This window comes from Canis lupus, chromosome 6 (genome assembly GCF_003254725.2).
Source record: "Canis lupus dingo isolate Sandy chromosome 6, ASM325472v2, whole genome shotgun sequence".
NCBI classification, from domain to species: domain Eukaryota; kingdom Metazoa; phylum Chordata; class Mammalia; order Carnivora; family Canidae; genus Canis; species Canis lupus.
The window spans coordinates 49,536,382-49,563,931 of NC_064248.1; the positions used below are offsets into that span (position 1 = coordinate 49,536,382).

Consider the following 27,550-nt stretch of genomic DNA (forward strand, 5'->3'; position numbering starts at 1 on the left):
GCCTTTGGCCCAGGGCACGATCCTGGAGACTCGGGATCGAATCCCAAGTCGGGCTCCCGGGGCACAGCCTCCCTCTGCCTGTGTCTCTGCCTCTCTCTCTCTGTGTGACTATCATAAATAAATAAAAATTTTAAAAAAATTTTTAAAAAGAAAAATTGGGTTGGCATAAAAAAGCAGGATAAAGAACGCACTAAAGCAAGAAAGTAGAGATAAGCTCACAAATACAACTGATAAAAGTGAAACTATAAAGTAATTTTCTGGTTGAAAGCCAGAGATTGGTTCTTTTAAAGAATATTCTATTTACAAGAGCTGCACTTAGGGATCCCTGGGTGGCGCAGTGGTTTGGCACCTGCCTTTGGCCCAGGGCGCGATCCTGGAGATCCGGGATCGAATCCCACATCAGGCTCCCGGTGCATGGAGCCTGCTTCTCCCTCTGCCTGTGCCTCTGCCTCTCTCTCTCTCTCTCTCTGTGACTATCATAAATAAATAAAAATTAAAAAAAAAGCTGCACTTAAAATATGAAAGATCATGAGAAGCTGAAAATAAAAAGATGGAAAAGAGGCACCAATTAAACACCAACTTTCAAAAGAAAGCTGATATAGCTATCTCAACGATAAATTATACTTTAATACAAAAAGCATTATCGGGGAATCCCTGGGTGGCGCAGCGGTTTAGCGCCTGCCTTTGACCCAGGGCGCGATCCTGGAGACCCGGGATCGAGTCCCACGTCGGGCTCCCGGTGCATGGAGCCTGTTTCTCCCTCTGCCTGTGTCTCTGCCTCTCTCTCTCTCTCTCTGACTATCATAAATAAATAAATTAATTAAAAAACAAACAAACAAACAAAAAAAACAAAAAGCATTATCATTGTCAAAAACAGTCACTATAAAAAGTTGAATTCACCAGGAAAATCTAACTATTCAAAACTTTGTATGCCCTAGATTCAGCAGGAGAAAATTTAGTTAAGATAAGGATGATTTTTAAAAAATTGTACTTACTTATTTATTCATGAGAGAGAGAGAGAGAGGCAGAGACACAGGCAGAGGGATAAGCAGGCTCCACGCAGGGAGCCCCACATGGGATTCGATCCCGGGTCTCCAGGATCAGCCCTGGGCTGCAGGCAGGCACTAAACCACTGAGCCACCCATGCTGCCCAATAGGATGATTTGCACAAAACAACAAATAAGATTGATTTAATGGCAATGATATATTATGTACATATTATTTCCATATATAGATATTCTTCAACCAGTTGTTATAGATTACATATTTTCTTAAAGGACTCATGAAACATTTATAAAAAATGACTAAGTTATAAAGCAAATCTAAACAATGTCCAAAGAATATGTATCATACAGGTGGCATTCTCTAACCAAAATGGTTTGGGGGCAGCCCGGGTGGCTTAGCGGTTTAGCTCCGCCTTCAGCCCGGGGTGTGGTCCTGGGGACCTGGGATCGAGTCCCACATCGGGCTCCCTGCATGGAGCCTGCTTCTCCCTCTGCCTGTGTCTCTGCCTCTCTCTCTGTGTCTCTCATGAATAAATAAATAAAATCTTTTTAAAAAATGCAATTTTGTTAGAAATTCATTCCAAAAAGAGAAGCAAAACAAGCAGAAAACATATGTATTTGGAAATTTACAAACACCTGTAAATAAACCATAGGTAAAAGAAGAAATGCTAATAGAAAATTGTTTAAGTACCCAAAATGAAAGCTCTACTTATCAGAATCTAGGGAATGCAATGAAACCAGTACTTCAAAAGAAGTTGTTTTCATTGAATATCACTATTGGAGGCGGGCCGCCTGAGTGGCTAAGTCAGTTAAGAGCCCGCCTTGGCCTCGGGGGTCCTGGGACTGAGCTCCTGCACTGCACTCCCTGCTCCGGGGGGAGCCTGCTTTCCCCTCTCCCTCTGCCCTTTCCCCTGCTTGGGCTCACTCCCTCTCTGAAATAAATAAATAAAATCTTTAAATGAAAAAAATAATAATACTATTAAAAAAGAATAAAGGCTGATTTTTAAGAGTTATTTATTTATTCATGAGAGACACAGAGAGAGAGAGAGGCAGAGGGAGAAAGAAGCAGGCTCCATGCAGGGACCCTGATGTGGGACTCGATCCCGGGTCTCCAGGATCAGGCCCTAGGCCAAACGTGGGGCTAAACCCCTGAGCCACCCAGGGATCCCTAATTCTTTAGACATCTGTTCAGATTTTAATTCCCATGTAGAAGGCAAGAACCAGGCAAATGTCATCCTGGAAGTTTCTAGAAATTGGTGTCCTAGTTGCTCTGAGAAAGATTAACTATTAAAGCTCTGATCTTTTATTCCCCCTTATCAGCTTGACCTCAATTTGACGTTCTGCAACAGCCAAGTCAAGGTATACCAATCAAGGGTATAGATCTGTAACACATATTGTATGTGTGGGCAGCTGCATCTGACAACATTCTTTAAGAAGGAAGATAATGTTGGTATCCTTATTTCAGACATTAGGTAACCTTCTTTATCTTCTGTGAAAAAAATTTTTTTTGTAAAGGCAATTTTGGTCACCAAGAAACTCAATGGGAGTAAGAAATACCCGCCATTGGGTGGTATTCCAGCGCAGACTTTTTTTTTTTTTTAATTTATTCACGAGAGATACACAGAGACAGGCAGAGACACAGGCAGAGGGAGAAGCAGGCCTCATGCAGGGAGCCCGACGTGGGACTCGATCCAGGGTCTCCAGGGTCACGCCCTGGGCTGCAGGCGGCGCTAAACTCCAGCGCAGACTTGTAACTCACTTGGTGCTCAGCCTTGCTACAAAGCATAGAAATGTCGCGTTTTCTGTGACCAAGGCGGTTACCAGACCAGCAGAAAGGGGATATTTTCCCAGTCATCCCTCAGGTCTTCACCATCACTCTCCAGGTAGGGGCCCTTCCTTTGTGTTCCCTTAACAGTGTCCTTAACAGTGTCCGTTTCCACTTCCCGGAGGAGAACGAAGAGGCTTGGCTGTAAGCAAGTCCTGCCCGACCTCGTCCGCGATGTCACCTTGGAGCCGCCTCCGGCCCCGCCCCTCCGGCCCCGCCCCTCCGGCCCCGCCCCTCCGGCCCCGCCCCTCCAGCCCCGCCCCTCCAGCCCCAGCTCGCTCTTTCACCTCCGCGAGCGCGGCTCAGGCCCCGCCCCTCCCCCTGATTGGCTGTCGAGGGGGGAGGCTCGTTCCTGTCCTCGCCATTGGCCGCTCGGGGGGCGGCGCGTTCCCCGGCTCCCGGTTGGTGGTCCGCGCGCTTGTCATTTCCGGGTAAGATGGCCGCAGTGCGTGTGCTCGGGACGTGGAGCCGGAATGCTGGGCGGCTGGTGAGTGGTTGGGGGCTTACTTGAGGCTTGAGGTCGGGGGGGTGGGGGGGAGTGAGTAGTCGCCGGGGTTCCCGGGGAGGCGTGCGACGTTGTCTGCGAGTATCGGGCGGACGGGGCACGTGGAAGGATGCATGCTAGGCGAAGGGCGGCGAGGCTGGCGAGCCCTCCGTACCTGTCGCGACTCCGTCGTCTTCCAGCTCGACCTGCACCCAGGCCCGTCTATTTAGCCTTTCACCCGGTAGCCCTTTATCGGGCACCCTTGGGTGCTGGGCATTGTGATGGGCGCTCGGGATACGGAGATACACATTCATTCAGCATTTATTGAGCACCCACTGTGTGCCGAACACCGACAACACGACCCCTGTCTCGGGGAACTTAGTCTAGAGGAAGAGACCGGTAAAGCAAGGAAGAGCGCCACGGGCCCTTGCCCCCGAGGAGCAGAGAGACTCGCGCTTCGTCCTGAGGACCTGTACTCCTCTCCTGTGTCTGCGCCACGTATCCTTCCGACCCTTTTATCCCCAGAGCTACGACCTACCACCATCTCTGAAGTTCCTTCCTCTGAACCACCTTTTAAACATCCCAGTAATCTTAGTGTTTCATCCTATTTGTATAACGTTTTTCTTTCTGGGATCCCTCCTCCCTAAGCTATGACGGTGGTCGGCCCCTGATCTGCCAAGAGCCTGTGTGTACCAGGTACTGTGCGAGGCTAGGCATTGGGGATGCAAATATGAGCAAGACTCCTGCTGTCTCAAGTGAAGACACCACCTTGTGGTGGCGGGCAGGGGAGAAAGAGCTGGAGGAGTGCTATAATGGGACATTACAAAGGTACAGGAACACATAGGAGGAGTCTCGGGGGCCAGGGAGGAGTTCTCAGCAGACACTGTGTACTTGAGATGTGCACCCTTGTAGGTGTTGGCTTCTCTTTTGAAACTTCTCCTTCCTTAGCTTCTGTGACACCAGCTTCTCAATATTCTTCTTCCTACATCTTTGGCCACTCCATCCCAATCTCCTATTTTCCTGCCCTACTTTTAAATATATATTGGTGTTTATAAGGGCTCTGACTTTGGCCCTCCGCGCTCCCTGGACTACTCCACTTCTTTGAATTTAGTTTCATCTATATGCTGATGATTCCTAAAGTTCCCCAGTCTTCAAGCCAGTTCTACTCCAGACCCATATATATCCTACTGTCCTGGAAATCTCCAATTGCATGCATATTAGGTATTTTTCAGCTGCAGCTAATTAAAACCGAACCAATAAATGGGAAATTTATCTATGCATCCCAAAGCTAGATGGCAGCTGGTTAGGATTGTCATTTCAACAATTCATCTGGCCTTTGCCTCCTTGTTAGGAGAGGGCTGCTACAACCTCATATTCAAGGCAGTGAAGGAAGAAGAGGTGGGACCAGTCAGACTCATTGGCCAGAACTGTTACATGGCACAGCTAGCACAAGGGGTCTTGAAGGAGCTAGCATTTATCCATCATGTCTGCCCCCAATGCCCCCGAGGCACATCAGATTCTGGGTTCCACAACTAAACCTTCCGACTTGTTTCTCTTTTGATTCTAGTCTATAAATACCCCCAATTTTTTAAAAAGATTTTATTTATTTATTCATGAGAGACACAGGGAGAGAGAGAGAGATGCAGAGACACAGACAGAGGAAGAAGCAGGCTCCATGCAGGGAGCCCCATGTGGGACTCAGTCCCGGGTCTCCAGGATCTGAAGGGCTGAAGGCAGTGCTAAACCGCTGAGCCACCCCGGGATCCCCAAATCCCCCAAATTTAGTCATTATTCTCCACCTTGCCCCCCAACTGCCGCTATCCTGGTCCTTTCTAATTGGACTTTCTGCCTCCAGTCTGGTGCCTCTCCAACCCATTCTCTAACCAGCGTGCTCTTATAAAGTAAGACAAATTTGAGAATGTCATTCCTCGCTTAATACTGCCATAAGCAAAATGTCTAAAATTAAAAGAATTATGAAGCAACTTATGATTTGGACCTTTCCACATTCTCTCAGGCTTCATTTCTTGCTGAAACCTACCCACCCAACCCCCACTCTGACATGTCCCTCACTCTTACCCCACATTGATCTACAGTGAAAGTGTATTGAGCTTCAGTTAATTGAACACACTGCTCTCTTTGGATTCCAGGCTCCAGACCTTTGCACATGTATTTCCTCTGCTTTAAAGACTCTTGCCTTCTTTCCCTCTGGCCTCATCTGCAATATACCTTATCCTCTGGATTACTCCTACTCATCCCTTAGACCTTCCTTCCAAGTTTACTTTCTTGAAGTAGGTTGGTTCCCTCTTGTATGTTTGTTTATAATACTCTGTTTCTCCCATTACAACACTATGTAATCACCTCTTTAGTTGTCTTTCTTTGAAGGTATGGACTGTACATTGCATGAGAGAAGGAATTCATCTATTTTGTTCTCTAATTCCACGTGCCTGACTAAACATTTGCTGAACAACTCAGTAAAAAGTCTATTTTTTCCATCTGTTAGAAAGTCATAAACAACAACAGGTCTTAATACTTATAATAAATTATTAAAAGCCCTTACTGTGTTGTGTTTTATACTCTATTGCATCAAGCTTTTGACTCTGGATTAACTTACCATATTGAACTGACAGTGAATTTCTGTTTTGTCTGTCTTCCTGTAATGAAGTGTAAGCAACTTGATTTTAAGGACTATATTCTGTAGCTTCTTTAGCTTTGAATTCCCAAGCCCAGCACAATCCCTGTCTTCAGGAGCGCTCAACAACTGCCTGTTTAATTATTATTTATTTCCTTATTTGAATCTGCTAAACCTTTTTTTCTTTTTCTTTTTTTTTTTTTTTTTACCTTTGTTTCATCTCTCCTTTTTTTGGTATTCTGTTTCTAGAAAAAAATGTCTTTTTGAGCTTGACAGATTATTTTTCCTCATTCTCCCTTCTGTTGCTTTATCATCTTTCCATTCAGCAGTATCACTGTTTTTTAGCCTTCTCTTAATCCATTTAGTCACATAATGCCTGTTGTATTTAATGTTGCTTTCTCCTTTTCCACTGTAAATCACTTCAGGAACCTGTTGTTTCATGCCTTAAATACTATAAGTTTCTTAACATTTTCCTCTCTTACTTGGCTTTACCTGTTATAATCTAGTCAATAAACTGCAACTAGATTAATTTCTTAGTCCTTTTCTTCAATTATCTATAGTGTAGTCGTTCAAACTTTTTATCCTGACATTTATAGTCATCAATATAATTTGGTCCTTGAGTCACTTACGCTGCTTCCTTTTATAAATTTGATCAAGTCAAATTAAGCAACTCACTGCCTGAGGAGACATGTTCTGGCAGCAATTCTTTATGCTGTTCCCTCCACCTTAAAAGTGCATTTCTGTTCTTTAATTATTAATACTTTTTATGCAAGGCCCACCTCAATTCTTCCTCCTGGAAGCCTTTTCAGGTCAAGCCAACCTGAAAAAACAAAACACAAAAAACTCTACTTAAACTCCTTTAACACAATACTTTTTTTTTTCCTACTGCGTATACTTACTACAAGAAACTAGAGCGTACATTCCATGCATGAGTGTGTGTTTGTGAGTGTGTGTATATTTATTGTCTCAACTAGGTTATGTTGAAAGCAGGGATTATTTCTCCTACATATAACAATGTGATGTGAAAGAGCCTCAGGTTTACTTGGTTTCAGAGCTGAATTTTGCCATTTGTTTGCTTTGTGACCTTGGACAAAGCACTTCTCTGATCATTTGTTTCTCCTGTGTTAAAGAGTGCTAATGTGCCTATTATTCCGGAGGGTAATTGTGAGATAAAAAGATGATGCATTTCAAGACCTTTATAGTACCCAGAACATAGGGATTCAATAAATGTTTGGTAAGTTCATGCCTCTCTTGCCAGTTTAGTAGTTCTTTCATAAAAGCTGCTGTTAAAGATAAGACCTTATAGTAGTTTAATTTTCTTTCAAATGTTTTCTAAAAACTATTTTTTAAAAAGATTTTATTTATTTATTCATGAGACAGAGAGAGAGGCAGAGACACAGGCAGAGGGAGCCTGACCCAGGACTCCATCCTGGGTCTCCAGGATCATGGCCTGGACTGCAGGCGGTGCTAAACTGCTGAGCCACTCGGGCTCCCCAAAAACTAATTTTTTAAAATAAAAATGAATCCATATAATTCCACTTACTGCTCTCGAAATTAAAATTTATGAATGTCTGATAAAGTGGAGGTTGATTTATGCCTTTGATTCTATTGTTGACTAAGAACCAGGGCTGTGGGAGTTGAAGGAGAAAGAAAGGACACAGAAAATGGGAGTTTGAGAAAGAGCATTCTTTCACTATCTGTTAAATTTTAAGCTATCAACTTTAGTTAGGTTTTATGTTTCTTGAATATTAATAAGATATATATTGTAAAGATTAGTTACTTTAGAATTATCTCTTAAAGTAAAACTAAGATGCATAATTTAAAAATTTGTGTTTTAGGGAAGGGATATTTGGTTTTTCTTTGCCTTTATTTATTTTTATTTTATTTTATTTATTTATTTATGAGAGACAGAGACACAGGCAGAGGGAGAAGCAGGCTCCATGCCCGGAGCCTGATGTGGGACTCGATCCCTGGTCTCCAGAATCAGGCCCCAGGCTGAAGGCGGTGCTAAACCACTGAGCCACCAGGGCTGCCCAACTTTTAAATTTTAAGGGCTAATCACTAAATGATAATGTACATGATAATAAAATAACTTTTTAAATTAAAAGTAACTCTTACATTAATAAAAAAATTTTAAATACCACTATTCTCAAATACATTCAGGGAGCTAGAATTTTTTTTTTTTTTTTAGTTTTTTTTATTATTTATTTATTCATAGAGACACAGAGAGAGAGAGAGAGAGAGAGAGGCAGAGAGAGAAGCGGGCTCCATGCAGGGAGCCTGACGTGGGACTCGATCCCCGGTCTCCAGGATCATGCCCCAGGCTGCAGGTGGCGCTAAACCACTGCGCCACTGGGGCTGCCCTAGAATTTTTTATATGTTACATTTAAAAGGGTGATATAGGTAATCAGGTATTAATAACATTGAAATATTAATTTTAGGGACGCCTGTGTGGCTCAGTGGTTGAGCGCCTGCCTTTGGCTCAGAGCATGATCTCGTGATCCCGAGGTCCAGGGATTGAGTCCCACATCGGGCTACCTGCATGGAGGTTGCTTCTCCCTCTGCCTATGTCTCTGCCTCTTTCTCTTTCATGAAAAAAAAATAAAAGAATCTTTTTAAAAAATGTAATATTAATTTTCAAAATAAAATAGTCTACCTTTCAGACACATAGGTTTTAATATATCAAGTTGAATATATTTAGGCCTACTTATTTCTATTACATATTGTCTTGCATTACACTAAGATATTATACAAAACAGTTACATCTAAAGAGTCATCTGTAAATTATAGTAAGAAAACCTTTCCCTACAGCACTACATATATTTTTCAGTTTTTAGATGCCAACAGTCAGTTTTGAATTCTTTAGTAATAGTTTTGTCTTAGGAAGCCTTTAACGATTTGACTGCATCTGTAAAGTGTTGTGTTTGTACAGAATACATCGTTAAAATTTCTTCACTTTCGTAAGAAATTTTAGGCAAGACTCATAAGCATATAAACAAATCTGACTCCAAGGATATAGTTTTACTAAATAAAAGAACAAAATAATGTTTTCTGGATGCTAAGGTTTAAGTTCCTTTAATTTCTTTAACAGAAATACTTAAGAAATAACCAATCTTCATAAACTTGAGTGTCACTGATGCCAGGTTTTGACCAGTTCAGATTTTGACCTGGGTAATTTCATATTGTTTGTATGGTGATAATGACTGTTCTACTTTTAGAATAGACTTGAAATTCAATATGTACTTACAGAGATAAGCCATCAAGAATATTCACAAAAGCTTTTACTTTTTTGTTTTCTCATCTTTAGATTTGTGTTCGCTACTTTCAAACATGTAATAATGTTCATATTTTGAAGCCAAAGTATGTGTGTTTCTTTGGTTATCCTTCATTCAAATATAGTCATCCACATCAGTTGCTGCAAACAAGTGCTGGTAAGTATGATCTCAAAATAGCCTTTATAAAAAAAATATTTTGTATTGTATTCAGAACTTTTTAAAAAGTAATTGAAGAGTTATCAAAGTAAAAAAAGTTAACCGTTTCTTTCTAGCCCAGCCCTCCTTGCTCTCCTTGATCTATCCTTTTCTTATTTTGTTTTCTGTGCCTACTTCCCATCCCCCCCACCCCCATCCCTTTCACATCTTCCCATAAATGCTTGTGTCTTCTTAATGTTGGGAATGAGTTGTCTTGGGTCATGTGTTCTTTATCATCTGACTCATCTAAGTGCAATAGTTAGATAAATTATTGACTTAGATTGTATCCTTGTACTGTCACTGTATTGTTGGTTGGATGAAACACTTACCTCAGTCTATTGTGTTAAGATTGTGTGATGAAATCATCCAAAGGTGTTCCTAAACAGAAAGTTTTCTGACTTTACCATTTAATTACCTTTCTCCCATCTTTTTCTACCCTTAGTAAAGAACTTGAAGCCTCAAGTTAAGTGTTAGCTTTGGCAAGGGCACTAAATTATTTTTTTTCTGATGGTCCATTTAGAACTCTGATACAGAACCCTAGACTTTTGTTACATCACTAAGTTTTTGATAGTTATCTGGTGCCTTACTCTGTGCTAGCAAAGAAAAATGGGAGAATTCCAGGCAGATCCAACCCCTGACATCAGTCTTTCCCACCCCCCCTTTTTCCCCCTTTTTATATAGGCCATCTTCCACAACACCCCAAGATATGTAAACTCTACCTTCACCATTTTTAAGATTATTATTTTTAAAAGTGGATATTTTCCTTTTACTTCTCAGAAAAAATAGAGGCCATTCAAGCAGGAACTCCAACTTCCTGTTCTAGTCTCTAAACACTTACCTTGAGCTTTGGGTTCTTGGTCTATCAACTACTAGCTGTGTAACTTTAAGCAGGTTAATTAATTCCTTTCTATTTCATAATCTATAAAACAGGAGTAATGATAGAATCTAACTCATTGTATTGTTGTGAGAATTCATTTAGTACAAATATTTATTGATCACCTGCTATCTGCCAAGGCACTGTTCTAGGTGCTTGGGATCCATTCTCTTCCTATACTCTCTACCTCAGTGAATATGTAAGCTAGAAACCTTGGGGCTTCCTGATTCCTGTTTCACATCAAATTGGTTACTGAGATCTATTAATTTGACATCTTACATGATTCTTAAATCTGTCTTCTCTTTTTTCAGACAGCTTTGAAAATATATAAATATATTAAGTTCCATACTTCAGTTTTGTACCTGTAGTAGCCTCTTAACTGCTTTCTCTGTCATCTATTCCCCAACCCCATTCACCACATTCCTGCCAGGGAGATTTCTTTCTAAAATTATGGACCCAAAGTTACAGCTCTGAAATTGCAGATGGTACTCCCTACTGGTTAATTAATACTGAATAACAATCCTGCCCACAACTTAGTGGCATAAAACAACAATGATTTATTATTTCTCAGGATTCTGGGGGTTCCCTGGATCAGCAGTTCCCTCTGCTGGTTTCATTTGCATATGACTATTCAGCTAGAGGATCTTCTGGGCTGGAAGGTCAAAAACAGTCTCACACACATGTCTAATCATTGATGCTGGGTTTTGGGTGAGGCATCTCATTTCCCCTCCACCTGGTCTTTCATCTTACAGTAGACTAAATCAGCTTTTTAACTTGGGGATCTAAGGCAATATTCCAAGAGGGAGAAGATAGAAGAAGCTGCAAGGCCCTTTGAGGTCTGGGGTCCAGAATTTGTACAACTTCTCTTCTATTATATTCTCTTGTCCAAGCAAGTGATAGGCCACTATAGATTTAAGTAGTGGCAAATTAGACTCTATGTCTATGAGAGCAGCTGCAAAAAAAAAAAAATATGACCATATTTACTTACCACTGGCTCCTGATTACCTTCAGGATAAATTCCAAACACTTCACCTTGGCACAGGTGAAGCAGAATTGCTTTTGAGTCAAAGTTACAGACTTTTGGTTTAAGGCTTTTGATATTTAATACTAGATTATTTTTCAGAAATGTTCCAGTTTTACTATGAGCAGCAGGCTATAAGAAGACCCAACTTACTAGAGAGGAAATAAGAGGTGCCTATACCTCCATATCAAAAATGCAATTGTATTTTTTTTTAAGATTTTATTTATTTATTTGACAGAGAGAGTGAGCAAGCAAGCAGGGGCAGAGGTGGGCAGAGGGAGAGAGAAGCAGGCTCCCCCTGAACAGGGAGCCTGATGTGGGGCTCAATTCCAGGACCCTGGGATCATTGACCCGAGCCAAAGGAAGATGCTTAAGCAACTGAATTACCCAGGCGCCCCCCAAAAATGCAACTGTATTTCTTTTCTTTTCTTTTTTTTTTTTTAAGATTTTATTTATTCATAGAGACAGAGAGAGAGAGAGAGGTAGAGACACAGGCAGAGGGAGAAGCAGGCTCCATACAGGATGCCTGACATGGGACTCAATCCCGGGTCTCCAGGATCACACCCCAGGGTGCAGGCTGTGCTAAACCGCTGTACCGCCAGGGCTGCCCGCAATTGTATTTCTTAACCATTAACTTAACTCCTTGTATTTATTTAAAAAATCTTACAACCTAAATCCACTTGTTGTGTGTTTTGTAACCAATTTTGATGAACAGCAGTCTGAAGATAGAGGAGCACTCTTGAATCAGTTCAGAGTGGCTTGTTACCCTGGAAAAGAGAGGATCCATACCTACTTTCTGTTGACCAGAAGTACTTTCTCTTGGGAAAAATTACCATAAAGTATCACTTGCATCTAATTGTTATAAGAGTGGGGTAGAAATTCCAAAAGGGATGAAAACTGGAAAGAGGAAAGAGAGGGACTAAGATTTAATGGTAAGTCAACAGAACATGGTTTGGACAGATGAAAATTTTTCATCAGGTTTTCTAGATATGGACCTGTCCAATCATTAGCCACTAAGAATGAGAACAGTTACATGAAGTCAAAAGAGAACTAAGAGCAGGTCACTAATGGTTATTACAGAGTAATAACAGAAAACAAGGAGATCCAGCTAACTGGGCCTTCAGTACCCTTGTAAAGAACATTATTTGGAAGTTGGAAAATAGAAGTGCTGTGGCAGTATCAGTAGGTCCGTAACACTAAATGGTTTATTTAAATCTTTGATGTTTATGAATAATGGTTATGCTTTTAAAATTATAAAATACTTTTTTATCTGTAAAATAAATAGTTTCTGTCTCTGCTTGGGAATGTTTTCTAATTTTAGCTGTGAAAGCATCTATTAGGAATACATTACATAATTAATGAGATCATTTCTCATTTGTCTTTGAAGCTCTGCAGGGACAGATTGTTCAATTCAAACTATCAGACATCGGAGAAGGGATTAGAGAAGTAACTATTAAAGAATGGTAAGTTGGGGCACTTAGCTGGCTTAGTCAGTAGAGTATGTAATCTTGATCTTGGGATTGTAAGTTTGAGCCCCCATGCTGGGTGTTGAGATTACTTAAAAATAAAATCTTAAAAAAAAAAAGGCATGGTAAATTATTCTGAAAAAGATTTTAAGTCAGTGTAAAAATAATTTGTAAAAATAAGTTGAGAAACTTCTTTCTATAACAGTGCTTTTTTTAAAACAATAAAGTAGCTTGTGTTGCTGATGTGTTAATACAATTCATCATATATCATAACATTTTATTTGATGGAATTTATTAAGGATTATATTTTCTTAAAATTTTTTTTTCACTGCCCACCCCTCACTTCAGCTAAAAAAGAGAAATCAGCCTGTAAAAGTTAACTTGATATGACCATGTGTTTGATGGCATTTGTATATGAACTTACTGTTTATTTCCAAATTATATTAAAATCATGTTACAGTCTAAGCTTTCTTTACTGTACTGAAAATGACCTCAGGAGGAATACCAGTACATTTGACTCACCATTCCCTGACAGTTTGCCTATATTTTTAGGATGGGTTAAAATATAATACCAAAAGGTATTAATCAAAAAGAATTTTTGGAAAGGTTAAAAAAATATCTTAAAAATCTTGAAACAGAAATAAAAAACCTCATACTACCTTCATCATCCTTCTACCTCTTTTCCTTTTCCTTTTTGGAAAAAAAATACCTCTGGGTAGTGAATAAATTTTTAAAGGTGTCTAGAAGTAGCAGTGAAGATGAATAAATGGATTCTCTTTCACCATAGTTTTATGCTGTTGAAGATCCTTTTAAGAATCTGATTCAGGGGGACGCCTGGGTGGCTCTGCAGTTAAGTGTCTGCCTTCAGTTCAGGGCGTGATCCTGGAGTCCCAGGATCGAGTCCCACATTGGGCTCCCAGGATGGAGCCTGCTTCTTCTCCCTCTGCCTGTGTCTCTGCCTCTGTCTCTGTGTCTTTCATGAATAAATAGATAAAATCTTAAAAAAAAAGAAAAATATATATGCAATATTATATTGTGTGTGTATATATAGTGCATATGTGTATGTTTATATGCACTATATATACAGTAATGCAGTTGGTAAAATGTTAAAAAGCAGAATTATGTGCTACACACTGAGAATAGAAATATGTAAGGATACATGATTTAACAGAAGGTGATGTGTTTATGTAAGTGGCAGTAAAAACTTATTTATCCTTAGAATTAATAAGAGCAAATATATGTATAAAGAAGAAAAATACTTCAATTTCAAAAAACCTTTGACAGACTTCTAAAACAAAAGTTTGCATTATATATGTGCTTTTGTCTTAAAGTCAGCTTCATCTGATGTTAATATAGCCACTTCCGCTCTTTTTTGTTAATGTTTGCATGATTCTTTTGGTGTGTGTGTTGTATATGTGTTCTGTGTGTGTTATGAATATATGCTGTTATTGTGTGGTGTGTATGTGCTAAATGTGTGATTTTTATGTGACAATATGGTATATGTCTTGAGTTTGTGATACATGTGTTTTGTGAATGTTGTGTGTGGAATATATGTTAGTGTGTGTTTGGTATGTGTGATGTGTGTTTGGGTATATGCTGTTTCTTTTTTTTAATATTTAAAAATTTTAATCCAAGTTAACATTCAGTTTTTGTTTTTTTTTTAAGATTTATTTATTTATTTATTTATGATAGACATAGAGAGAGAGAGAAAGAGAGAGGCAGAGAAACAGGAGGGGGGAGAAGCAGGCTCCACACCAGGAGCCTGACGCGGGACTCAATCCTGGGACTCCAGGATTGCGCCCTGGGCCAAAGGCAGGCGCTAAACCCCTGAGCCACCCAGGGATCCCAACATTCAGTGTTATATTAGTTTCACATATACAAAATAGTGATTCAACAATTATATATATTACCTGGTGCTCAGTATTACAAGCGCACTCCTTATTCCCTATTCCCTATTTAACCCATCCTCCCACCTACCTCCCCTTTGGTATCTATCAGATTATTCTCTGTAATTAAGAGTCTCTCGGTTTTATATCTCTCTTTCTCCTCCCACCTTTGCTCATTTGCTTTGTTTCTTAAATTCCATATAGGAGTGAAATCATGTGGTATTTGACTTTCTCTGACTGACTGACTTCACTGAGCATCACATTCTGTAGCTCCATCCATGTTTCAAGTGGCAAGATTTCATTCTTTTTTATGGCTGAATAATATTTCATTGTATGTATATACCACCCATTTTCAGTGGACACTTGGGCTGCTTCTGTATCTTGATTATTGTAAATAACTGCTATAAACAGAAGGGTGTATGTATCCCTTTGAATTAGTGTTTTTGTATTCTTTGGGTAAGTACCTAGTAGTATGATTGCTGGATTATAGGGTAGGTCTATTTTTGACGTTTTGAGGCACCTCCATTCTGTTTTCCACATTGGCTGAACCAGTTTGCACTCCCACCAATAGTGCATGAAGGTTCCTTTTTCTCCAGATTTTCACCAAGGCATGTTTTTCTTACATTGTTGATTTTAGCCATTCTGACAGGTGTGGGGTGATATTGCATTATAGTTTTGATTTGTGTGTCCCTGATGGTAAGTGATGATAAGCCTCTTTTCATGAGTCTGGTGGCTGTCTAGATGTCTTTGGAGAAATGTCTGTTCATGTTTTCTGCCCATATTTTAATTGTATTATTTGTTTTTTGGATGTTGAGGTTTTTTTTTTTTTTAAGATTTTATTTATTAATTAGAGTGAGCCAGAGTGAGAGAGAGTATGAGCTGAAGGAGGGGCAAGAAAAGAGGGAGAAGCAGGTCCTTCGCTGAGCAGGAAGCCCTATACAGGGCTTGAACCTGGGACTCCAGGATCATGACGTGAGCTGAAGGCAGACGCTGAACCGACTGAGCCACCCAGGTGCCCCTGGGTGTTGAGTTTTTTTTATTTTTTTCTCAAAGATTTTATTTATTTATGAGAGACAGAGAGAGAGAGGCAGAGACACAGGCAGAGGGAGAAGCAGGCTCCATGCAGGGAGCCTGATGTGGGACTCGATCCTGGGACTCTAGGATCATGCCCTGGGCCGAAGGCAGGCGCTAAACTACTGAGCCACCCAGGGATCCCAACTTCTTTATGTATTTTGGTTACTAACCCTTTATCACATATGTCATTTGCAAATATCTTCTTTTTTAAAAAAAAAAAAAGATTTTATTTATTTATTCAGGAAAGACACAGAGGAGAGAGAGAGGCACAGACACAGGCAGAGGGAGAAGCAGGCTCCATGCAGAGAGCCCGATATGGGATTCGATCCTGGGATTCCAGGATCACACCCTGGGCCAAAGGCAGGCGCTAAACCGCTGAGCCACCCAGGGATTCCCTGCAAATATCTTCTATTCACAAGGTTGTCTTTTAGTATTGTTGGTTGTTTCCTTTCTGTACAGAGCTTTTTATTTTGATGTAATCCCAATAGTTTATTTTTGCTTTTATTTCCCTTGCCTCAGAAGACATCAGAAAGACATTGCTATGGCCTATGTTAAAGAAGTTACCGCCTGTATTCTCGTCCAGGATTTTTATGGTTTCAGGTCTCACATTTAGGTCTTTAATCCATTTTGAGTTTATTTTTGTGTATGGTGTAAGAAAGTGATTTAGGTTCCTTCTCTTGCATGTACCTGTCCAGTGTTCCCATCACCACTTGTTGAAGAAACTCTTTTTCCCATTGGATGTTCTTTCCTGCTTTGTTAGAGATTAATTAACCAATGAATTGTGAGTTCATTTCTGGGTTTTCTATTCTGTTCTCTTGATCTGTGTGTTTATTTTTGTGCCAATACCATACTTTTTTGATCATTACAGCTTTGTAATGTAACTTGAAGTCTGGAATTTTGATACCTCCAGCTTTACTTTTCTTTCTCAAGATTGCTTTTGCTATTTGGGGTCTTGTGGTTCCATACAAATTTTAGAATTGTTTGTTTTAGTTCTGTGAAAAATGCTGTTGGTATTTTGATAGATAATTGCATTAAGTGTGTAGATTAGGGGCACCTGGGTAGCTCAGGTCCTGAACATGGGGTCCTGGGATCGAGCCCCACATTGGACTCCCTGCCCATTAGGGAGTCTGATTCTCTTTCCCCTCTCCTCCTGCCCCTCTCCCTGCTTGTGCTCTCTCTCTCTCAAATAAATAAATAAATTCTTAAAAAAAAATAAATGTGTAGGTTGCTTTGAGTAGTATAGACATTTTAATCATATTTGTTCTTCCATTCCATGAGCATGGAATGTCTATTTCTTTGTATCATCTTCAATTTCTTTCATCAGTGTTTTATAGTTTTCTTTCTTTCTTTTTTTTTTTAATTCATGAGAGACACAGAGACAGAGAGAGAGAGGGAGGCAGAGACACAGAGACCCAGGCAGAGGGAGAAGCAGACTACATGCAGGGAGCCTGATGTGGGACTCGATCCCAGGCCCCCAGGATCATATCCTGGGCCCAAGACAGGCTCTAAACCGCTGAGCCATCCAGATGTCCCAAGTTTTATAGTTTTCAGAGTACAGGTCTTTCACCTGTTTGGTTCGATTTATTCCTAGATATCTTCTTATTTGTGGTGCAATTGCAAATGAGATTGTTTGCTTAATTTCTCTTTCTGCTTCTTCTTTAGTGGTGTATAGAAATGCAACAGGTTTCTGTACATTGATTTTGTATCCACAACTTAATTGAATTCGTTTATCAGTTTTAGTAGTTTTTGGTAGAGTCTTTCGGGTTTCCTGGATATACTATCATGTCATCTACAAATAGTGAAAATTTTATATATCCCTTACCAATTTGGATGCCTTTTATTTTAGTTGTTGTTTATTTGCTGTGGCTAGTACTTCTAGTATTATGTTGAATAAAAGTGAAGGAAGTGGACATCCATATCTTGTTCCTGACCTGAGGGGAGAGGCTCTCAGTTTTTCCCCATTCAGGATGATGTTAGTTGTGGGTTTTTCATATATGGCCTTTATTATGTTGCCTTAATGTTCTCTCTAAACCACTCTGTTGAGGGTTTTTTTTATCATGAATAGATTTGTATTTTGTAAAATGCCTTTTCTGTGTCTGTTGAAATGATCAGATAATTTGGATCCTTTCTCTTATTGATGTATCGCATTGATTGATTTGTGAATATTGAACCACCCTTGCAACCCAGAGATAAATCCTCTTGATCATAGTGAATGATTTTTCTTAATGTATTGTTGGATTTTGTTTGCTAGTATCTTGTTGAGGATTTTTGCATCTATATTCATCAGGGATATTGGCCTATACTTTTGCTTTTTAGTGATGTGTTTATCTGGTTTTGGTATCAGGGTAATAATACTGGCCTCCTAGAATGAATTTGGAAGTTTACGTTCCTTTCCATTTCTTGGAACAATTTAAGAAAGAGAGGCATAAACTCTTCTTTAAATGTTTGGGGATCCCTGGGTGGCGCAGCGGTTTGGTGCCTGCCTTTGGCCCAGGGCGCGATCCTGGAGACCCGGGATCGAATCCCACGTCGGGCTTCCAGTGCATGGAGCCTGCTTCTCCCTGTGTCTCTGCCCCTCTCTCTCTCTGTGTGACTATCATAAATAAATAAAAATTAAATGTTTGGTAGAATTGTGTGAAGCCATTTGATCCTGGACTTTTGTTTGTTGGGAGTTTTTTCACTACTGATTTAATTTCTTTGCTAGTTGTCTATTTCAAATTTTCTTTTTTTTCCTGATTCAATCTTGGTAGTTCACACGTTTCTAGGAATTTATCCATTACTTCCAGGTTGTCCAATTTGTTGGCAAATAGTTTTTTATAACATTCTCTTAAAATTGTTTGTATTTTTGTGATAGTGTTTTTTTTCCTCTTTCATTTGTGATTTTATCTATTTGAGTCCTTTCTCTTTTTTTCTTGTTAAGTCTGACTAGAGGTTTATCAATTTTATTGATATTTTCCAAAGAACCAGGTCCTTGTTTCATTGATTTTTTTTCTATTTTTAAAAATTTCTATATTTATTTTGCCCTAATCTTTTTTTTATTTCATTCCTGCTGGTTTTAGGTTTTGTTTGTTCTTATTGTTCTAGCTCCTTTGGATGTAAGATTAGGTGGTTTACTTGAGATTTTTCTTGCTTCTTGAGGTAGGCCTATATGGCTATAAACTTACCTCTTAGAACTGCTTTTGTTGCATCCCAAAGGCTTTGGACCTTGTATTTTCATTTTCCTTTGTTTCTATATACTTTTAAAATTTCTTCTTTGATTTCCTGTTTGATCTAGTCATTGCTTAGTAGCATGTTATTTAACCTCCATGTATTTGTGATCCTTCCAGATTTTTTCTTGTGGTTGACTTCTAGTTTAATAGTGTTGTGATTAGGAAAGATGAATTGTATGACTTAAGTCTTAAATTTGTCAAGGATTGTTTTGTGGCTGAATATGTGATCTATTCTGTAGATGCCTGGGTGGTTCAGTCAGTTAAGCATCTGCCTCCAGCTCAGGTCTTGATCCTGGAGTCCGGAGATTGAGCCCTGTGTCAGGCTCCCTGCTGAGCTTCTCCCTTTCCCTGTGCTCCTCCCTGCTTGTGTTCTCTCACTTGCTCACTCTTGCTTTCAAATAAATAAATACAAAATTTAAAACTATGTGATCTGTTCGGGAGGATGTTCCATATGTACCTGAAAAGAATGTGTATTCTCCTGTTTTAGGCTGGAATGTTCTGCATATAGCTGTTAAATTCATCTGATCCAGAGTGTTGTTCAAAGTCATTGTTTCCTTATTGATTTTCTCTAGATGAAATGTCTATTGATGTAAGTGGGGTGGTAAAGTCCCGTACTATTACTGTATTACTATTGATTAGTTCCTTTATTTTTGTTATTAACTGTTTTATGTATTTGGGTCCTCCCATGTTGGGTGCATAAATATTTACAATTACATCTTGTTGGATTGTCCCCTTATTATATAATATCTCTTATTATAGCCTTTGTTTTAAAGACTATCTCTTCTGATGGAAGTATTGCTACTCTGGGTTTTTCTTTTCTTTCTTTAAAGATTTTATTTATTTATTTATTTATTTATTTATTTATTTATTTATTTGAGAGAGAGAGAGAAAGTGTGAGCATAGGCAAAGGGAGGAATAGAGGTGGTGGGAGAAAGAATCTCAAACAGACTCTACACTGAGCATGGAGCCTGATGCAGGACTGAATCTCATGACCTTGAGATTATAACCCAAGCTGAAATCAAGAGTCAGATGCTCGGCAGACTGAACCACCCAGGAGCCCCATACTCCAGCTTTCTTTTGACATCTATTTGCGTGATAGATGTTTCTCCATCGCCAGTTTCAATCTGCAGGTGTCCTTAGGTCTAAAATGAGTCTCTTGTAGGCAGCATATAGATGGATCTTGTTTTGTTTTGTTATTTACCCATTCTGTCACCCTATGTCTTTTGATTGGCATGTTTAGTCCATTTATATTCCAAGTAATTATTGATAGATACATATTTTTCATCATTTTATTACTTGTTTTGTGGTTGTTTCTAAAGATATTTTTCTGAACTTGTCATTCTCTCTTTCATGGTTTACTGGTTTACCTTAGTGATATATTTGGGTTTCTTTCTCTTTATTTTTGGTGTATTTATTAGTGGTATTTATTAGTATATTTGTTGTTACCATTAGGTTTGTTTATAACATTCTGCACATAACAGTGTAGATTAAGTTGGTGGTCACTTAAGTTTAAAAACATTCTTCTTTCCTCTCCATGTTTTAGGTACATGGTGTCATATTTTACATCCTTCTATTTTGTGAGTTCCTTGACTGATTTTTTTACAGAAATATTCATTTTTTAAAAAAGATTTTATTTATTTATTCATGAGAGACACAGATTGAGAGAGGCAGAGACATAGGCAGAGGGAGAAGCAGGCTTCCCACAGGGAGCCTGATGCGGAACTCGATCCCAGAACTCAAGGATCACACCCTGAGCCGAAGGCAGATGCCCAACTGCTGAGCCATCCAGGCGTCCCAGAAATATTCATTTTTACTGCTTTTGTGTTTCTTACCTCTGTACTCTCACTCTCAGTCTCTCCTAGAAAGATTCAGAGTCTTTATTTTTTTATTTTTTATTTTTATTTTTTTAAGATTTTATTTATTTATTAGAGACAGAGAGAGAGAGAGGCAGAGACACAGGCAGAGGGAGAAGCAGGCTCCATGCAGGGACCCCGACGTGGGACTCAATCCCGGGTCTTCAGGATTCTGCCCTGGGCCAAAGGCAGTGCCAAACCGCTGAGCCACCCGGGCTGCCCCCAGAGTCTTTAATAGAAAAACTAATAAAAGAGACTCAGAGTCTCTTCTAATATTTCTTGCAAGGCTGGTTTAGTGGTCATGAACTCCTTTAGTTCCTGTTTGGGAAACTCCTAATCTCTCCTTCTAATCTGAATGATAGACTTGATGGCTAGGGTATTCTTGGCTGCAAATTTTTTTCATTCAGTACTTTGAATATATCATGCCAATCTCTTCTGACTTAGGAAGATTCTGCTGAAAAACCCCTGATATCCATATGTGGTTTCCCTTGTATGTCTTGTTTTGTCTTTCTGCTATGTCTTGTGTGGATCTGCTTTTGTCAATTTTGGTGGGGATTCTCTGTGGCTCCTGGATCTGGATATCTGTTTCCTTCTCTGGTTCAGAGAAGTTTTCGAGTATTCTTCAAATTTTCTGCCCCCTTTTTTCTCTTTCTTTTGGGACTCTTATAATATAAATGTTATTATGTTTGATGGAGTCACTGAGTTCCTTTAAGTCTATTCTCATTTTGCATAATTCTTTTTTTCTCTTTTGTTCAACTTGATTACTTTCCATTACTGTGTCTTCTAGGTCATTAATTTGTTCCACTACTTCTCCCAACTGCTGTTCATTGCATCAAGTGTGTTTCTAATCTTGTTTATTGTACTCCTCATCTCTGATTGGTTCTTTTTTATCTCTGTGTTAAGGGGCTTAGTGATGTCTTCCACTCTCTTCTCAAGTCCAAGGAGTATTTTTTTTAGTTTGTTTGTTTGTTTGTTTGTTTGTTTATTTATTTATTTATTTATGACAGACACAGAGAGAGAAAGAGGCAGAGACACAGGCAGAGAGAGAAGCAGGCTCCATGCAGGGAGTCTGACGTGGGACTCGATCCCGGATCTCCAAGATCACACCCTGGGCTGAAGGCGGCACTAAACCGCTGGGCCACCAGGGCTGGCCCCAAAGAGTTTTTTTTTTTTTTTTTAATTTTTATTTATTTATGATAGTCACAGAGAGAGAGAGAGAGGCAGAGACACAGGCAGAGGGAGAAGCAGGCTCCATGCACCGGGAGCCCGATGTGGGATTTGATCCCAGGTCTCCAGTATCGCGCCCTGGGCCAAAGGCAGGCGCCAAACCACTGCGCCACCCAGGGATCCCCCCAAAGAGTATTTTTATGATTATTGCTTGAAATACTCCACCAGGCATGTTACTGTTATCTCTTTTGCTTAGATCTCCAGTCATGGCCTTCTCCTGTTCTTTCATTTGGGTAAAATTTCTCTGTCTTCTCCTTTTATTTAAGTTCCATTTCTTTGTGTTAGGAAAGTCAGCTACCTGTCCTGTTCTTGAGGGTAATGACCTTATGAAGAAGAGGTCCTCTAGTGTTCTGCAGTGTAGTGTCCCCTGTTCTCCAGGGCCTGGTGCTTCTGAGACTGTCTCCAATGTGTGTTGCATGTGCTCTACTGTTTTATCTTGAACAGTTTATCCCTTAGGCCAGTTGTCTACAGAGGCTGCCTTTGCCTGTTGTGGGCAGTATTTGGTCCCTGGTCTGTGGTGCATTTTAATTGGATCTGCTCATGAAATGAGACCTGTTGCCACCACTGTCAGTACCAAGGCTCTGCAAAACTCCCAAAGGAGTTTGGGCCAGTGTTCTGGGGGAGGGAGCTCACCATGCTGGGACTGAGGCCAGTGTGACCAGGAAGGGTGGTTCTGGAGCATGAGTGGAGGGGGTAGTGGGACTTGGTGTAAACATGCTAAGTTTCGAGTGTCAGCATTGTGTTGACTCCCGCAGGTAGTCCTGTAGTTTTGCTGAGGGTTGGGGAGGAAAATGGAACCTGCCAGTTCCTTTGTTCCTGGAGATTTCTCTCTGTGAATGCTGGTTCTCTGGGATGTGCTCTGAGATGAGCAAATAGCCTCCCCACCTTATGATAGGTGTTCTTGAGGTCACTGTTTCCATGCTATACATGGAAGGCTGTTTGCTCTGCCTTCTCTCCCAAGAGCAGCCTCAATGCCTTCAGACTCTATCTGAGCTAAGCCCACTGACCTTTACAATTCCAGGCTTTAAGCCATGCTGGTTGCAAGAACTCCCAAAATTTGGCCCCTTGCTTTCCAAGGCAACTGCTATGGGAATTGGTTTTCCCCATGCACTCCCCTGTGTGCTACTCTGACTCTCACCCTTCTCTGCCACTGCAGCTACTTCCCAACTACAGCAGCCAATCTGTTTCTCTCCCAAACGAGATCTCTGTACATCCTACCTTCATTGATGTGGCCTCTTCTCTACCTTTAGTTGTGAAGTTTGTTCTGCCAGTCTTAAGATTGATTTCTGGAGTATGTAGGATGATTTTAGAGTTATCTAGTTGTATTTGTGGGATAAGGTGAGCCTCAGGTCCTCCTTCTCTGCCACCATGTTCCCTAGCTGCATGATACATATTTTTTGCATCCTTTTACTTTCAACCTATTTGTGTCTCTTGTAGATAGCATATAGTAGGATTGTTTTTTGAAGTCCCATTTTTGGAATCATTTTTTGAAGTCCATTTTTCCATTGTATGCCTTTTATCGGCCTGTTTAAGCCATTTACATTTAATGTAATTATGGATAAGGTAAGATTCATCTCTGCCATTTTGCTATTTGTTCTGTATATGCTTTATGTGGTTTTTGTTCATGTATTTCTCCATTAGTGCCTCCTCTTGTCTACTGTACTATTTTAATTTCCTTGTTTCTTTTACTCTCTATATATTTTTAGTTACTTTCTTAGTAGCTGCCATGTGGTTTAAAACACAATGTAAAAAAAAAAAAAAAAAACACACAATGTAGTTTAGATTAATACCAACTTAGTTTCAGTAGTATGTTAAAAATGTTGCTCCAATGGATCCCTGGGTGGCGCAGTGGTTTGGCGCCTGCCTTTGGCCCAGGGCACGATCCTGGAGACCCGGGATCGAATCCCACATCTGGCTCCCGGTGCATGGAGCCTGCTTCTCCCTCTGCCTGTGTCTCTGCCTCTCTCTCTCTCTCTGTGACTATCATAAATAAATAAAATAAAATAAAATAAATTAAAAAAAAATGTTGCTCCAAGGTAGGTCCTTCTCTTCTCCCTCTTTTTTTGCTATTAGTGTCATATGTATTGCATGTTTATTTTTTTTTAAGATTTTATTTATTTATTCATGAGAGACACAGAGAGAGAGAGGCAGAGACATAGGCAGAGGGAGAAGCAGGCTCCATGCAGGAAGCCTGATGTGAGACTCGATCCTGGGACTCCAGGATCACGCCTTGAGCCAAAGGCAGACGTTCAACCTCTGAGCTACCCAGGCGTCCCTGTATTACATGTTTAAACATTATAAGCCCATCAACAGTTTTAAAGTATTGCTTTATGCTTTTGTCTTATAAACCAGATAGAAGTAAAAAGGGGTACAAACAAAATATAGTGTTTTGTATATTTACTTATGTGGTTCTCTTTATTAGTATTCTTTATTTCTTCATGTGAATTTGGGTTGCTGTCTATTGTCTTTTTATTGCAGCCTGAAGGACTCCTTTTAGTATTTCTTATAAGGCAGATTGCTAGCAAAAATTGTTTTAATTTATTTAGGAATGTATTCATTTCTCCTTCATTTTTGAAGCGTAGTTTTGCTAGATATAAGATCTTTGACTTTTTTTCTTTCAGCACATTGAATGTATCATTCAATTGCCTTTTGGCTTCCTTACTTCCTGACAAAAACCATCTGTTAGTGTTATAAGGGTTCCTGAGCTTATCCTACTTGGACTTTGTTGAGCTTCTTATATATGTACATTAATGTTTGCATCAAGTTTAGAAAGTTTTTAGCCATTATTTTTTCAAAGATTCTATCTCTTTATTGGTATTCTTTATTTGGTGAGACATCATTTTCTCCTCTAATTGTTTAGATATGGTTTCCTTTAGTTCTTTGAATATTTAATTGTTGATTTAATTTAACTTTTATTAAAGTTAATTAACAACATTAATTATTAATTAACATCTGGGCATCCTCAGGGATTGTTTTTTTTTTCTTTTTTTTTCTTTTTTCAGGGATTGTTTCTATCGATTGCTTTTTTTCTCTGTACATGGGCCATACTTTTCTATTTCTTTACATGTCTTGTAATCTTTTGTTGAAAACTAGATATGTGGTAAGATGTATGAACGTCTCATTACCCAGATCTTCCTTTTAGGAACCTCTTGGTCGCCCTGACTTTTATCATTGCCTCAGGCAGCCATGATTTTAAACAATTCCAGAGTTTCTGTGGACTGTTTTCAGCAAACACCCTGAGGGAGCAAGTCAGGCGAAATATGAATAAACTCTGTGACTGGTATTTTTCCAGAGAATGGAACATGTCAAATAGTGACAGTTCTCTGGGAGTGTAGGTTTTTTGTGGAACTTCAAACTGGGGTCTGCCCTTACTTACTATGGCTGTAAGGCTGCCGATTTTCAAGACCAATACTGACCTGAGGAAAGGAGAATGAGAATAAAACAAGTTAAAATAATAAAACTAGCTGTTTTTAATGAGGTTCAGCCAGTTTTCCTGAATAAGTCTTTCATGATTGTTGCAAGCCTTATTGTAATTTCTAGAATTCTGTAAAAGTCCGTTTTTTGTTTTTTTTGTTTTTTTTAAAGATCACGGCATTTATTTTCTTTTTTTAAAAGTTTATTTATTTATTCATGAGAGACACAGAGAGAGAGGCAGAGACATAGGCAGAGGGAGAAGCAGGCTCCATGGAGGGAGTCCCATGTGGGGCTCGATCCCAGGTCTCCAGGATCATGCCCTGGGCCAAAGGCAGGCACTAAACCGCTGAGCCACTCAGGAATCCCCTAAAAGTCCGTTTTTAACAACTTTTGCCAGTATACTTGCATTTATAGAGGAGCAGAATTCCAGAGGTCCTTAGTCCACAATTCTAAAAGTGTAAGTCTTCTATCTGTGCTTTTAAATCTAGTTTCTATGTCATGGTGATGTTTTATTATACACTGAGAACTAATTAAGACATGAAGACAAGGAATAAGAATGACTGAACAAATATTTTGATGAAGAATTGGTGGTAATAAGAGATGTGCCAGATACATCAAGCATGGTGTTAGAATCAAAATTGTATGTTTTATTTCAGATTTCATCCTATTCCTCCTGTTCTGTTTGCTAAGAATATCTAGAAGAACCTTATAAAGCTTACCTATGATGATTAAGGAGAGAGAAACTCATATACAAGGATACATTAGAGGGCAGCCTGGGTGGCTTAGTGGTTTAAGTGCCTGCCTTCCACCCAGGGTGTGATCCTGGAGTCCCAGGATCGAGTCCCATGTCAGACTCCCTACATGGAGCCTGCTCCTCCCTCTGCTTGTGTCGCTGCCTCTCTCTCTCTCTCTTTCTGTGTCTATCATGAATAAATAAATAAAATAAAATAAAAAAAACCAAGGATACATTAGAATAATTCTAGAAGGAAAGACTGAGAGAATTCAATCAAAAATTCATAAAATTACAAAGAATATGCTTTAGGAATATTAACTTTTGGACTAATTATAGAATAATAGGCATCCCTTAAAGTTTGATGAAGCCTAATAAAAAACAATAAAGGGAAATAACATTTTAAAAACATATTTTTAGAATTTCTTCCAAGAAATGGAAGAGGCTTAACACCTGAAAGTGTAATTAAATTATTGGGTTATAGATCTATGAATGGTTTTTAAAGTTTTAGTATTTCTTGGGGATACATCAAAGAAACTTTGGAAGCCTTTATAATCTTTTCTGAAACATTCTTTGGTGCACCATCTGGAACTAAGTGATGTACTAGATGGATATTGATCTAATTCAGTGTAGCATGTGCATTGTTAGAATGATTACTATTATATACTTATTATTCATGTAAAGGTGTTTTGTGTCTTTTTCTTTTAGGTATGTAAAAGAAGGAGATACAGTGTCTCAGTTTGATAGCATCTGTGAAGTTCAAAGTGATAAAGCTTCTGTTACTATCACTAGTCGTTATGATGGAGTCATTAAAAAACTGTATTATAATCTAGACGATATTGCCTATGTGGGAAAGCCATTAGTAGACATAGAAACGGAAGCTTTAAAAGGTATTGTAAATGTGTTCATCTATTTTGCCAAATTGATTACTGCTGTCCTTTTGTTATTAGGTACTAATTAAAAGAGATATTTATTTTTAATAATATACAGGATTTAATTTGGTAATTATCTTTTGACCAGTTACCATGTTAGAAACATATATTAGCACTTAATTTATCTGGAGACCTGCCTTCTGGAAACCTTAGTGTTCAAAAAATCAACAGGCTTTCTCAGGAATTAAAGATTCAGGCCCTGAACCCTAGTCACTAATAACAAAAACTGAAGTATGTAAAAGATTAAATCTAACAGTGGGATCATTCTTTTTGCCACTGATTCAAAAACAAAAACAGTTCCTTGGGGTGCCTGGCTAAGTCAGTCAGTAGGGCATGTAACTCTTGATCTTGGGATCATGAGTTGGAGCCCCACATTGGGGGTAGAAATTACTTTTAAAAGTTTTTAAATTAAATATTTAAAAATCACACACTTTCATTGATAATAGTTATGA

At 39.3% G+C, this 27,550-nt stretch overlaps 2 protein-coding genes across 7 annotated transcripts in view; one reads left to right on the top strand and one right to left on the bottom strand.

Annotated features, from left to right (window-relative positions):
- Nucleotides 1-9,912, bottom strand: part of RTCA (RNA 3'-terminal phosphate cyclase) — a 54,667-nt gene extending 44,755 nt beyond the window's left edge. The window contains exons 1-2 of the transcript XR_007411418.1: nt 9,742-9,912; nt 6,722-6,762 (exon numbers count right to left, since the gene is read on the bottom strand). The gene's annotated coding sequence lies outside the window, so the exon portion shown is untranslated. The remainder of the gene's footprint in view (nt 1-6,721; nt 6,763-9,741) is intronic.
- The window catches only part of DBT (dihydrolipoamide branched chain transacylase E2), a 53,862-nt gene continuing 29,478 nt past the window's right edge, over nt 3,167-27,550 (top strand). The window contains exons 1-4 of one of the 6 annotated variants that reach the window (XM_049111626.1): nt 3,167-3,316; nt 9,250-9,373; nt 12,695-12,770; nt 26,851-27,056. In XM_049111626.1, the coding sequence (XP_048967583.1) occupies nt 3,266-3,316; nt 9,250-9,373; nt 12,695-12,770; nt 26,851-27,056 (457 nt within the window). In that variant the 5' untranslated portion in view covers nt 3,167-3,265. Of the gene's footprint in view, nt 3,317-7,088; nt 7,177-9,249; nt 9,374-12,694; nt 12,771-26,850; nt 27,057-27,550 lie in introns of those variants that run through there. The other 5 variants (XM_025417506.3, XM_049111628.1, XM_049111630.1 and 2 more) reach the window with 5 other exon arrangements.